Source organism: Rutilus rutilus, assembly GCF_951802725.1.
Source record: "Rutilus rutilus genome assembly, chromosome: 1".
In the NCBI taxonomy this organism is placed as follows: domain Eukaryota; kingdom Metazoa; phylum Chordata; class Actinopteri; order Cypriniformes; family Leuciscidae; genus Rutilus; species Rutilus rutilus.
In genome coordinates this window covers 22,828,076-22,840,788 of record NC_140209.1, presented here as the reverse complement: position 1 = coordinate 22,840,788, position 12,713 = coordinate 22,828,076, and the positions used below count along the sequence as shown (strand labels likewise).

The window sequence follows — 12,713 nt, the reverse complement described above, 5'->3', positions numbered from 1 at the left end:
ATGGCTACTGCATGACATCACTGAAAGAGACACCCATTTACAACAAACTGCAGAATAAACATAGGGTTCATACAACTTCAAATATTTGTATGTTTGGCCAGTTGTAACCTCAAAAAAAAAAAAAAAAAAAACCTTTGTATGGTGAGTCATGTTCATAACATGATTTCAGCTTCATCTTTGTTTTGTCTTGTATATTGCCTAAATTTAAGCTATTTCAACAGATATTATAAGTAAAAATGAAACCAGTAATTCAAGTGTAATTTAGAGTCTCTGTCATCCCGTTTCCACCGTAAAGGTGCTGGATCTCCTGCCGTATCATGTTCAGCAGGGGAACTTCTAACATCAGAACATATTTTAACATCCCAAGTGCATTGTGTCTTTTTAAAATAAAATTAAAAAATATATTGCAATGTTATGAAAGGTATCAGGTGTTTCCATCACACGATACTTATTTAGTGACATCGCACCCCTGTATGCTGCTTTGCATCAAATTAAACAATATACAGCACAATAACAAATTTATAGATAAAATGTACACAAACCTGTATTTTATTGAAAACATGCACCAATTTCACAGAGCTGCACTGCTCTGTCCTGAAGAGGTTGCAAAAAGTGATGAATAACTCAATCCCTGGGTTGTGTCTGACCCACGAGCTGTGTAACACAAATTTCTTATTCTTTAAAGCATTAATTTGTGGCATTTTGCCCCCCTGATAATGTCTGTCTGACCCTGCTTGAATAAAAAAAAAAAAATGTTTTAGTTTTGTATATTGTTTTCCATCATTACAAAGAACAATGTATTATGATTTGAGGCCATCATTAATAATTTTAACATATTGACAGGCTGAAGCTACATTTGAAAACCATTTTATATAAGGTATTCTGTTTTGAACACTATTCTCTCCCGATTTTGTCAAATTAACGAACAGGTTAGCTTACTTTAAGAGAATGAAGTTTGAGGTGATAGTCATTTTTTAATTACTTTGTTAAAGTCATGAGTCATACAGTTCAAGGCAAGTCATTGGAGTTCAAGCTAAAGTAAAGTAACTTAATTTAGTCAAGCAAGTCTCAAGTCCTTAAATGTGCAACTTAAGTCATGTGACTTAAGCCTCTCACCTCTGATAAGTTAAATAAAACTGCCACACAAAAAGATGTAACACCACAATCAAAAGGTTACAAGAGCATTTACATTAATTTGAGACCTGGTCTCAAAAGAAACCCTTTATAAACTCAAAGCAAAGTAAGGAAAAGCTACTGCCTTAAGTAGCATTTCAGCCATTTTATAAGGATTCCATGCAGGACAAATAACTCACGAACAGTGCAAAGGCTTGTAATCCACAACTTCAAACAAACGTCATAGATGAGGAACAAAATGAAAGCAAAAGAACTGATTGTATAGGAGTTTTATTTCAGTCATGTCCTACAGACAGAACTTATTTAACATCATGGACAGGGGGACGTGTAGGTGGTCTCAAATGAGTCACCTGAAAGTGGAACAGAAAATGATCTAGATTATGTTCAGCAGTAAAATCAGCCAAAGCAAAGCATGATTAGGATAAAAGCATACTTGTCTGATAGTAGTCATAAATGTTGATGACTGCTGGCTTAAGATTTTTCACTGCAAGAACCTGTTTCAGCAGCAGAGTGTAACTCATGGGTGCACCTTTGGGAACCTGCGAGAAAGAATGGATGAACAGCAGCACATACACAGCACTTGAGATGGCAGCTAGTAATATATCCAGTGTACAGGCTCACCTCTTTCAGATAAACTAGGACATGATCATCTTCAGCATCAACCCTCTCCACTAGCGGAACAAACGATTGGGGTGGAAATCCAAGCTGAGGGGAAGAGACGTAATTTACAGCCACTACTACATCTGAAGCAGCTTCAAGCATCTTGGGACTTTCTAAATCTTAAACCTACGAACCAGTGACGTATCTGCTGTGAAGCCCGACAGGAGCTTAATGTCCACTAGAACCATGTTAGTGCTTGCTTTTGCACCGTCGTATCTAAATAACAGTGATGGGAATAAAGAGGTTTAGGTCAACAGAATCAAGAATGCAGGATCCTTTTGAAGGAGTCAAACAAGAGCTGGTTTCAGGACACCAAGCCAAAGCTATTCTTACTTCACGGTGAAGTTCAAAATAAGATTGGCCCCAAGTGGTCGGCAGTCTCCAGTCACCTTCGCGTCAACACTCAGGGTCCTGGAGACTTTAACAGGTGTTGGGATGTTGTAGAAACACGCAACCTACAGAATGAGGACAGAGCAAACAATCAGATTTGGATGTGCACAACAGAAGAGGAGTGAAGATACAGACCTGCACAGACACACAAGTGGATCCTGATGCTTTAACACTAAATTTGCCAGGAACGTTCTTCAGCGGCTTCTCCTGATACAGCAGCCTGTTGTCCCGATTCACTTTGAAGCTATAAGAGTCTCCTCCTACTGAGGACTGTACAGTAACAGTGCTGGTGCCGTCCAAGCTGAACACTTGAGCAGCGTACACCGACAGGGCATGAAGAGCCACCACTGTGTCCTAAAGACAAGCACCAGATTAAAAACTCCTCATAAATGATTGCACTCATGTTCGGTAGTCAGAGGCACCTGGGTGGAGGAAAACCCTCCATAGGGATTCTGCTGGGTCACGAGCCAGTTGACAATGCGGTTAGCATAACCCAGATTAGCTGTCGTGAGAGGCTGAACAGCGAGAACCGCTAGCAGCACGTAAGAGCTGATCTCCACCGCCAGAGTATCACCAGATGTCGTCTGAGACCAATGGAGTTTAGTGCCTTAGGATGAGATGGAGGGGAGAAAGTTGATGCCAAAGAACTTGAACAAACAAGAGGCTGGTAAATCTTACCTTCAGAAATTTCAATGTTTTTCAAGGTTGTTAGAAGCTGTGATCGAGTGGTGGTCTCTCCAGCCAGACTGAAGGTGTAGGTCAGCAGAGCCGTGGTATAAGTGTTTCCAAGGTTCCCAATGACAGGTCTCAAGCATGACAGAGCGTTGGTAATGACGGGATCCTGAAAGCAAAGCAGATATCAAACAACAGCCAGAAAAGGAAGGCTATCTGCAAGGAGCTCATTCAACTACTGGAGATGTTTTTACTGCGGCAGGGACGCCTAGTTCAAGCAGCGATGCAACAACGTAGGCAGTCATGGTCACGTTATCACCAACTCCACCCTAAAACACCAGCACATAGATTAAAAACAGTCTTGGAAAGTTTACGGTTAAGGTCCATTTGATAACACATGTACCTTCATGTTGTTGTGGTACAAAGTTCCCTGTTGCATGAAACAGCCGTCTGAACCCTGCTGGCTTATTAGCCAGTCCTTTGCACTCTGAAGGACATTCGGATCAATGAAGACAAAGCGCTTGGCTAGACCAAAAGACCTCATGACAAAGGCGGTCAACCTGGCCGTGGAGGAAGTTGTTAAACTGAACAAACCACTTGTGACAAAGGTTACACAACTAGAATAACAGCATGAAACTCACCATGTATTGGATGCATCATAACCAAAAGTGCTGTATGAGCCATCAATGTGCCTGTAGTTTAGTTGTCCTTGGTATCCTGTTCAAAGAAAAAAAAAAAATATGGGGCAGGGGATGAGATGAGCTTATTAGAGTCTTGACAGCTTCGATGGGAATCACGGACTAAGTCATTAAGACAGTCTCCCCAACACCAAAAATGGATCTGCTCGCCCATACCACTCCGAAGGTATCCTGTGGCGGTCTCTCGGAAGGCTGTGGTGAGTTGCCCTGTGACTTCCAGGTACTGCAGGATGTAAATATTCGGAGCAAGAATGATCATATTCTGTTCTCCACAGCCATACGGCATCTGTAATAACCCATCTAGATTCTTCAGCGCACGACCCATTATGTCCCCTACAAGGATGTAAAGCATAAAACACCACATCAGAAACCGTTATTCTGCTAAACATTACCTGTCAGTTTCTACTCAATGAAATGCTTTACCAAGGACTGAAACAGAGCATCTGGCTGATCCCTGAACCACATTTGTTGGAAATGTCAGTGTCACATCTTCAGAAAGATCTTTTCCTGAAGACAGAACAGATCAGCATTGAGTGCTAAGCTAGTGTTTGGCTATACAGGGAGAAGGTATTTGGGAATCACTGAGTGCAAACAAACCCTTTGGACACAGTAACCAACTCTGGGTGTTCATCCTTTCAACTCCTTCTGGCTATAAGACGCAATAACACCACATCAGTAAGGCAGCAGGAGAGCCATGACCAAACTCCAGGAGGCTGGTAACACTCACCAGGACAAGTAAACTTCGAGTGACTACGTCAATGCGTCCTCTCGGAGGCACAGTCACGACTTCAGTGCCACATCGAGTCTGGGATGGTTCAGCTGAAGCACTGACAGTTACATTGACAGCTCCTGCAGTGCAAGACAGGAAGTGAGCAACATCACAAACTATAAATTTGAAAACAGACGGTCCAAAACTGACCGAGAACTGAAGCTGAGAGAACCCATTTGAAGGTCTTTCTCCCATTGGCACAAAGACAGGATGAATACGGATCAGTATATGGTTTAAGAGTGAAGTTCATGGATGAAACTGGAGTTACTTTTACCTGCCAATGAAACAGAGCACATGGAGCAAAGACACATTACCTTCTCTATACAGATCCATTATAGTATATAAAGAAACCATGACAGACCATGATGCACTTGGACAGATAGCTGAAGACCGTGGCCTTCAGATCAAAAGACTCCCCACGGACGATGGAGTACGGCAGGGAGAGCTCCAGGAAGAAGGGCTGGAAGACCGTCAGCAAAGCAGGAGGAGCAAGACCGAAACCTTTTGAGGACAGACAGAACGCCTCCGTCTCCCATGTGGTGATTGTGTCAGGAACAGTGAGAGGAACTTGTGTGGATCCAGTCGCTCTGAGAAAAAAAAAAAAAAAAAGAAAAAAAAAAACTATAAATGAGGGGGACAGGACGTAAAACCTGTGGGAAAGTAGCTTTAGATGGAACAAAAGGTTTTACTAACCCCACTTGAGCAAGCTGCCAGATCCAGGTTTCTGGAAAGTAAGTCCTGATGGTCACGTCAAAAGAGGAAGTGTCACCTCCAGCACTTTCAGCTACGGGAGGAGCCATTTCAGCCATCTCCATGGCTACAGGCTTACGATAATACATTACTGAAAGAGACCGGCAATTTCACAAACTGTCCTATTGTCTGCAGATACAATGGTTCAGACAACTTCGAATATGCATGTTTGGACAGTTAAAAACAAAAACATCAATTAGTTGTGACTTTACATGGAACATTAATAACAAAGATGAATATACACTTACAATGCAAGAGATTTAAGTTTTTCCAAATAGCTTGCAGTTTCAGGTCATAGAAGCTACCAACTATAATAAACTTAAAGGGTTACTTCAGGATTTAGCATTAAGCTTTGTATTAGTAGAAAACCTGTAGTATTTTCGAATTACCATGCTTTCCACCCTCATATGACCCTGAGACAAGAGATTTATGTATTTTTTGTCTGGAAAAAATCCTCCGATGACGCAAAAATCGTCATTTTGCGTCATCGGAGGATTTTCTGGACAGAGGCTAAAGACTACAGGCAGTAGATGGCGTTGTTCCACATGTTTTCAGACCACCCATACAGGGTGGGATCTCACTCACAGAATGTACACACAGTCAGCCTTTCTTTGGAAGCTAAGCTAGCAAGCTCTTGTTCTGTGGAGAAAGCTGAATAGTAGGAGAAAGCTGAGTAAGTAACCATCCTCATTTTCCCGGACTTGTCCGGCGGGCGAGATCGTTCAAAATGTCCGGGATTCAGCTTTTGCTTTCTGCGGTCGCCATTCATTGTTTACATACATGCACACCTTTCAATCTAACTGAATTCATTCCGATTGGTGAATTTGAATGTAGTGTTTACATGAACGCTAAACAAGTGATCGGTTGATGTGCGTTTTACCATTGCTAAGAAAAATTCCCGCTCCTCCGTGAGATGCGAGACCCGGCGCGTCTCACTAATCACGCCACCGGCCTCACGCCGTTCTCCCGCGGCCGTCAGCCTCGTCCTGCTCGCCACAGTAAACATGATGAATGGCGACTGTAGAACGCAAAAGCCGAATCCCGGACATTTTGGACGATCTCTAAATCCCTCGCAAACTCATCACGTAGGCTAGCTTTGTTGTTTTCAACAACTGCGCACTCTTACCGATAGGCGTGGCCTCCTAAGGCAGCGAAGCAAGTGCATTCTGGGAGTTGTTGTCTTTCATCCACATAAGCCAAAAATACATTTTCTGGCTTTTCTCAGTCTAGAAAGCTCCAAATTCAAAAATGTCTTCACATTTCTTCTACTTAAATGACCTATTTTAAATACACATTCATCTTCCCAGAGGTGAAGTATCACTTTAAGAAATCCATCAAGTCATGAGAGCAAGAAACAAACTGACATACCATCATGGAAGTTGCGATAATAATTCAGGCCTCTGTACATCACACACTGAGGTACTCTGATAGGCAAATTTGTGGCAACCTTCATCCCCATGCTCTGTCACAGCAAGAGAAAAATGTTTGAAGATAAAGGTGAGTTTAGCAAACAGGACAATGAACAGTTTTATACCTTGAAGGTTTCAGAGGCTTGGTCTGTAGAAACAGCCCGACGGGGTCGAACATTTAGGCACTCTTGTTCATCCTCAACTTCATATGGATAATCAGATAGTGATCGCACTGGGAGCAAGTTGAACACCTGAGAACATAGAAAGTTGTCTTCTAGTAGTAAGTCACATTTCAAAAAGGATTCAATTTGATTAAACTTCATTAACAAAGTAGTTCAGTGATGGCATGTCAGGGTTTTCACCATCTCTGATCTGCAGTAAACTGAATATTTTAGTGTGGCACATCGGATTAGAATGCCACTAAAGTTTAGGTCTAAAAGGTGCATCATTGGGACCAAGCAGACACAAGTTATTATATTTAATGAATAATCCAGCAAACTCACTCTCCCAACAGAAGTCTATGAAACTTCCCCCAAAACTAACATCCCAAATGAATCCCTAACACATTGTTACAGGACACATTAAGACTGACAAGACATATTGACCCAGAAGGAATTTGCAGAGATGTGTTCTTGCTGAGAATGAGAAATAAACCCTTTTTACCCTATAATATATACAACCACTTGAGAAAATGTATAAACATGCATCCAATTTTCCCCCATCTCATGAGTTCCCTTTTATGGGGTTTGGCATATGTATTCATTCTCTTTTAGATAGTACGCATTTCTGAAACAATGGTTAACCAAAATCATTATGTATAGCATGTTTGGTCTCTAAACTCTAATCTTTGTCCCCCATTTGTTATTTTACATTTTGCCTACTTTGTGACACATTGTATAAGAATCTTGAAGATTCTTTTCTTAAACTCCCAATCAAATTACATATTCAATGGCCTGTTAGAACAAAGGGCAATAAAGAAATTCCCTCCATAAGGTAAAAACTTATTGGCTCACACCTCCAAAGGGTGACATCATGCTTTCAAAAAAAATAAGGAATCAATGATCACAAGATAACGTCTTAGTCCCTTTCTGAGAAATCCTGATGTGAAGATGCTGAACTAGAAGTTTAAGGACCCCCAAGCTTGTGCCAGGCTGTGGCATCGTCTTTCCATTCACCAAAGATTCTGACTACCACTGGTTCTCTCCCATCAAGACATCAGCAAAGATCAACTGAAGGCTCAAATTGCATCATGACAGTTTTATTCAAATGGGCAAGACATAAAAGTATCAAACTTAATCTCATATGATACATTAAGTATCCTTACCCCTTTTAAAGGGCAGTGTTAGAACTAAACTGATGGTTTGCTCAAGGGCACTTGTCTGAATTTCAAACAATACTACAACTTATTGCTTTACTGTATTCTGCTTCAGCTCTTTCCCTTGGTAAACTGTATGCATGCGTATGTTAGAATAGTTTAAGTTCAGTCTAGTTAAAGTCTTGTTCATGTCACAAGTAAAATTGTCCATGTTTCATGCTCATATACGAAGTCCCTAATGATGCAGATTGAGACTACTTGCTCTGAGTAGTACCGAAAGAAAGATTTCCCATACCCCGGAAATTTACATTTCTTAGAATTAAACAATTACCAGTGTTCATGGGACAAACAGGTAAATTGATTGTAATATTATGACATTAAGTTAGTTCTATCAACTGATCCAAATATTCATAATTATAACAAGTTAAAAATTATTTTAAGCCAATTTGCTACAATGGAAATCTGATTGATACACGTGATACCATTTCAGCACTCAGACGTCTTCCTGGCTCCATGATCCGGATGCTCTGATCTACAGCACTGATGCCACACAGAGATCCTGCTTCAGCAGAGACAGTCAGAACATTTTCCTCAGCAGGAACGGCCGTAGCAGGAGAGAACTGTAGAGACACCTGGAACAAGGACCAACAGGCTGTAGAACATGTCACCATTCCCCAACTAAAAACAAAAGATGCCAGTGCACATCATACCCGGTTTTGGAAACATGCATCTGTGTCAAAAGATGCACTACCAACAACAACATTCCCACTGGGCAGAACACAGTAGACCAGAATCTGCACAACTGGAGCCATACCAACACTGACAGACAGCTGGAACGACACAGAGCCGCTCGTGACTGTATTAGAAGCCCTTGCTGTGACTGTCTGAAATCCATGGAGGACGATCAATCCTCTGGACATGACCTGACAAGACAAATGGGTGCATAAAGGTGCTGAACAAACTGACCAGTGCAGAAAAAAAAAAAGAAAAAAAAAGCTACAAAACTAATGTTCACTCACCATGTAGATGATGTCAGTGCTGTAGCCACCAGTCTCTCCAACAAAAGAATACTTGACCGTCACTGGAAACGCAGCACCACATTTGAGTGGCTGCTCGAGCTTCACTATAGTCAGTTCACTAAATGATGGGTTGTCAGGAGAAGCAGGTTGGAGAAGCTGAACAACCCTTGTATCTGTAGTGAAGTATGGTGATTTGTAACCATAACCAACCTCTGGAGTCACACTTGCCTGGGGAACAATGAATGGCATTGGTTTCATGCGAGAGATTGGGAGAAGTCTACATGTCACAAAACAGAACAAATCGTACCGCGAGATTGAGAGCAGCTTTAGGAAGATTAGCAGTGCTGAGGGAGAATGAGGCCAGGCCTTTCTGGTTTGTGGTTAGATTCAGCAGCAGTTTGTTGGGCCAGCTGTTACTATCCAGGAGATAAACCACTTTGTTTGCAATTGGAGTACCATCGAAATGAGACACGGATATCTGTTGGGAATGTCAAGGTTAGGAAATGGATCCAATGTGAAGGCTTCTGCAACAATGATTAAACTTACTCACCTTTCCATTAATCACTGATCCAGTTTCAAAATAATCCAGGAGGTCCACAAATGTGACTTTGCCAACTTCAAACGTAATGGACACTGTTGCAGATTTTGACATCAATACATCTGGGGGGTGGAGGGATGCAATAGAAAAAAAAGTGAACTGCAAACAAACTTTAAGCAAGTACCTTTGGTTAAGATCAGCCAATAGCTCACCTGTTCCCACCTCAGTGACATTCACATTTACAAGAAAAGTATCTTTCATATCATTTTCAAATTTGGTGTTGAAAAACACTGATGTATCGATGGTAAGGGAGGCACAGCCAGTGTCATTCATCTGGTAGCAGAACAAAGAGTCACATTTAAGTCAAGCACAAGCAGAAGAAAAACCCTCCAATGTAAGGCAGGAGTCAAACCTTTGCAGTTTTATTCAGGCAACGACGGGTCACATCAGGAACCACAACATATGGAAATGGCTCACGGCACACTTCCACCAATGCTTGACCAAGCACAGGTTGGCCATATGTGTATCTGAGAAACATACAAGGAAAAAGATCAAGATCTGACCAACCACAAAACAAGAAAATAAAGCTTTACTCACTTGGCACAAGCCTCAACCTTCAGTCCCACATCTGCAACGCTGTACGTCTGTGGTGTGTTTACGGTCACGTCAAACTTGGGCAAAACTTAACCAGAAACCAGATGACTTGATCAAGACCTCAGATCTGTCATTGAACTGATGCACAATTTATACACACAATGACTTACCATATTTTTTCACCTCAAAAACCTGGGAGATTGTTCGGTCACCAATAAAAGCCTTTAGTGTGTACATCCCTATCTGAGCCTCTGGGTTTAACTCATGAGTAAGCTGCAATATCCACCCCGTTGAGGAAACATTTGTCCACTGCCCAATCCGGTTATTATTGTCCTTAAAAAAAATAAAAATAATTAACAGCTCAGAGGAAAAAAAGCAAACAGAGAAAAAGTACAAAAAGCTGTATTGGCTCCATTCAAAGACTTGCACCAGAGCATATTCTCACCTCCACCACCACAAGATTGTACTGCAAGACAAAGACAGGAAAATTAAACATTTAAAAAACACAGATGCCACAAAAATCACTGAAAATTAAAGTGCAAAATAGTGCACATAAAAATAACCTGAATTAAATTTGTAGTTTTTTGTGGCTAGAACACTCAATATGGTGAAACATCAGATCTTACCATTTGATCAAAAGGCACAAATCTGGTATCCATAGTGACAACTCTGAAATTCACTGCAAAGACACCAATAAACTCACATCAATGCACTTGATTATCAATACTTGTATATTGGACTTTCTACACCTCTAATATTAAACCAAGGGACATTCACAGCTCACCTGTTTGTCCTGGATTGTAGATAGGTTTGTCTGTTTGGATGAAGGTCAAAGGCAGGTAACGTCTGAACATGACTTTCCTCTCTTCAGTCGCTCTGAAGACCTTCCCTTGAACGTCCACCTTCAGCGTCTGCACAGATTCTCCATCTACTCGAGGAGCCTGTGGAGAAACTAAGTTAACAAACAAAAGAAAAGAAAAGAAAAAAAGAAAAAGCACATGAGTCTCATGACAGACCTGGAAACTGAAAGAGCGGTGAAACGACGTTGAAGAAACTTGCTGCACAAGTTGAGTTGTCCTGTTTTTCTCATCAAGCAGAGAAACTGTCATTGTGAGGCTCTCTTGGGGTTTCAGAAGAGTTACACATAATTTGGCATCAGATCCAGACTCAATCACTGCAGGGAATGTCACCATGAATAACCTGTGGAAAAATACAGAGAGATTTAGTTTCAGAAACCACATGATATCTATTTTATCACTGGATTGCAACAAATGAAGAGTGGTGATCTTTAACAATGGTATTGAAAGAAGGCTTCAATCGGTTCACAAAGCTCATTTTCACAATCTATAAAGTTTAGTTAATCCAACATAAAAGCACATTTAACGGCACTTACGGCCCTGTATTCTGTCCATCAACAGCAAAGAGAAAAAGGGCTAAAATGAGCCCTTTCCAAAAACTAGTCTCCCTCACAGCCATGAGGAAAATCATCCAAAACCAAACCTAAATCAAGAGTCTTTTTCAAAATTCTCAGAGAGTTTCTCTTAAGACACTCTACCACTGTTTATTGCTGCTTCTCTATTTAAACACTCTTAATTGTAAGGGAATGCATTAATTTTGTTAATTTAATTGATTAACCACCACCTGGAATTAATTTAGTCAGTTGATTAGGATTTCTATCTGGTATTGATTTAAAACACATCTAAATACTGCCAGTGACACATGTAGACCCGGTTTCACAGAGAGCCTGTACTGAACCTGTGAGACTCATTTCAACAGTAAACACTCCTGTGAGCGAAGCATAGTAGAGCAAGCCTTTGACATGCTGAAAACACACTGATGCTCTATTTTCTTCATAGCCGTGCCTTTGTGCCTGAGGTTGTTGCTGTGCCGCGCTGTGCTTCACAATCTGAGGCAATAAGGGCAGGTGGAGTGATGGATGATTTCATCCATGGCATCGTTTCAGCTCTGGGCTCCTCATCCTCACTGCTCACATCATGTCTAAAGACATTTCAGATCCTACGAAAATGCACAAATATAATATATAAGTAATATAATATACAAATATAAGCACTTATTTTAACAGCACAATGTCATTTGATTTCTGTATTAGAAGTAAAAAAAAAATTATCTTACTTTATATTTTTGTTTAAGGTTTTCCTTTTCCCCCCACAAATGCCGCCATCACCCTGCCTTGGAGGATATCTGCTCCACCACAAAAGATCACAAATGCACAGAAATCAAGAATCAGAAAAGTGGTGTAATAACTCTGTGTGAAATTACAATAATTAAAATAAACTACAACTTAAGATTTAAATAGATATTTTTATTCATTTCTGTAGTATACTCACTCAAACTAGTTTACTCGTTGCTGACGTATCCTCTCCCGTTGCCTCCTGGGATAGAAAAGTATCCATTGTTGAGCGCTTCAGAATCTGGGCGGAAGCAGTAGGCCATCCGGGAACTTCTCGCCTACTCTTTTATGAATACTAAGGATTCATACTTATTCGCTGCCCTGCTGTTTTTCCCAACTACAGTATATAGTAGGGAAGTATGCGGTTTCAGACGCAGCCTGAATAACACACGCTCTTACTCTGTCCAATAAAATCTCTGTCCAAACACAAGACTCTATCCCAGGGGGTCCTGGAGTGCCACTGTCTTGCGGAGTTTAGCTCCATCCCTAATAAAACACCTGAATAAGCTAATCAGTATCTTCAGGATTACTAAAGGTATGTTTACACGACAACGGCTGAATCCAAAATCGCCCC

At 41.0% G+C, this 12,713-nt stretch overlaps 1 protein-coding gene across 1 annotated transcript; it reads right to left on the bottom strand.

Moving 5' to 3' along the window:
• Positions 1 to 1,254: 1,254 nt before the first annotated feature.
• Positions 1,255 to 11,507, bottom strand: LOC311276736 (alpha-2-macroglobulin-like). The gene is made up of 34 exons (XM_084386610.1): positions 11,342 to 11,507; positions 10,965 to 11,148; positions 10,733 to 10,889; positions 10,575 to 10,627; positions 10,394 to 10,414; positions 10,119 to 10,281; positions 9,952 to 10,036; positions 9,767 to 9,881; positions 9,567 to 9,687; positions 9,367 to 9,476; positions 9,124 to 9,294; positions 8,817 to 9,044; positions 8,508 to 8,720; positions 8,280 to 8,429; positions 6,608 to 6,733; positions 6,442 to 6,535; positions 5,017 to 5,164; positions 4,685 to 4,910; positions 4,474 to 4,597; positions 4,282 to 4,403; positions 4,152 to 4,203; positions 3,978 to 4,061; positions 3,711 to 3,887; positions 3,498 to 3,573; positions 3,260 to 3,416; positions 3,111 to 3,185; positions 2,863 to 3,025; positions 2,607 to 2,791; positions 2,320 to 2,538; positions 2,128 to 2,249; positions 1,929 to 2,010; positions 1,756 to 1,839; positions 1,568 to 1,673; positions 1,255 to 1,484 (listed from the first exon to the last, which is right to left on the bottom strand). Exons 1-34 carry the CDS (start codon positions 11,434 to 11,436, stop codon positions 1,444 to 1,446), a joined length of 4,329 nt encoding a protein of 1,442 aa, XP_084242736.1. The 5' UTR covers positions 11,437 to 11,507; the 3' UTR covers positions 1,255 to 1,443.
• Positions 11,508 to 12,713: the final 1,206 nt, after the last annotated feature.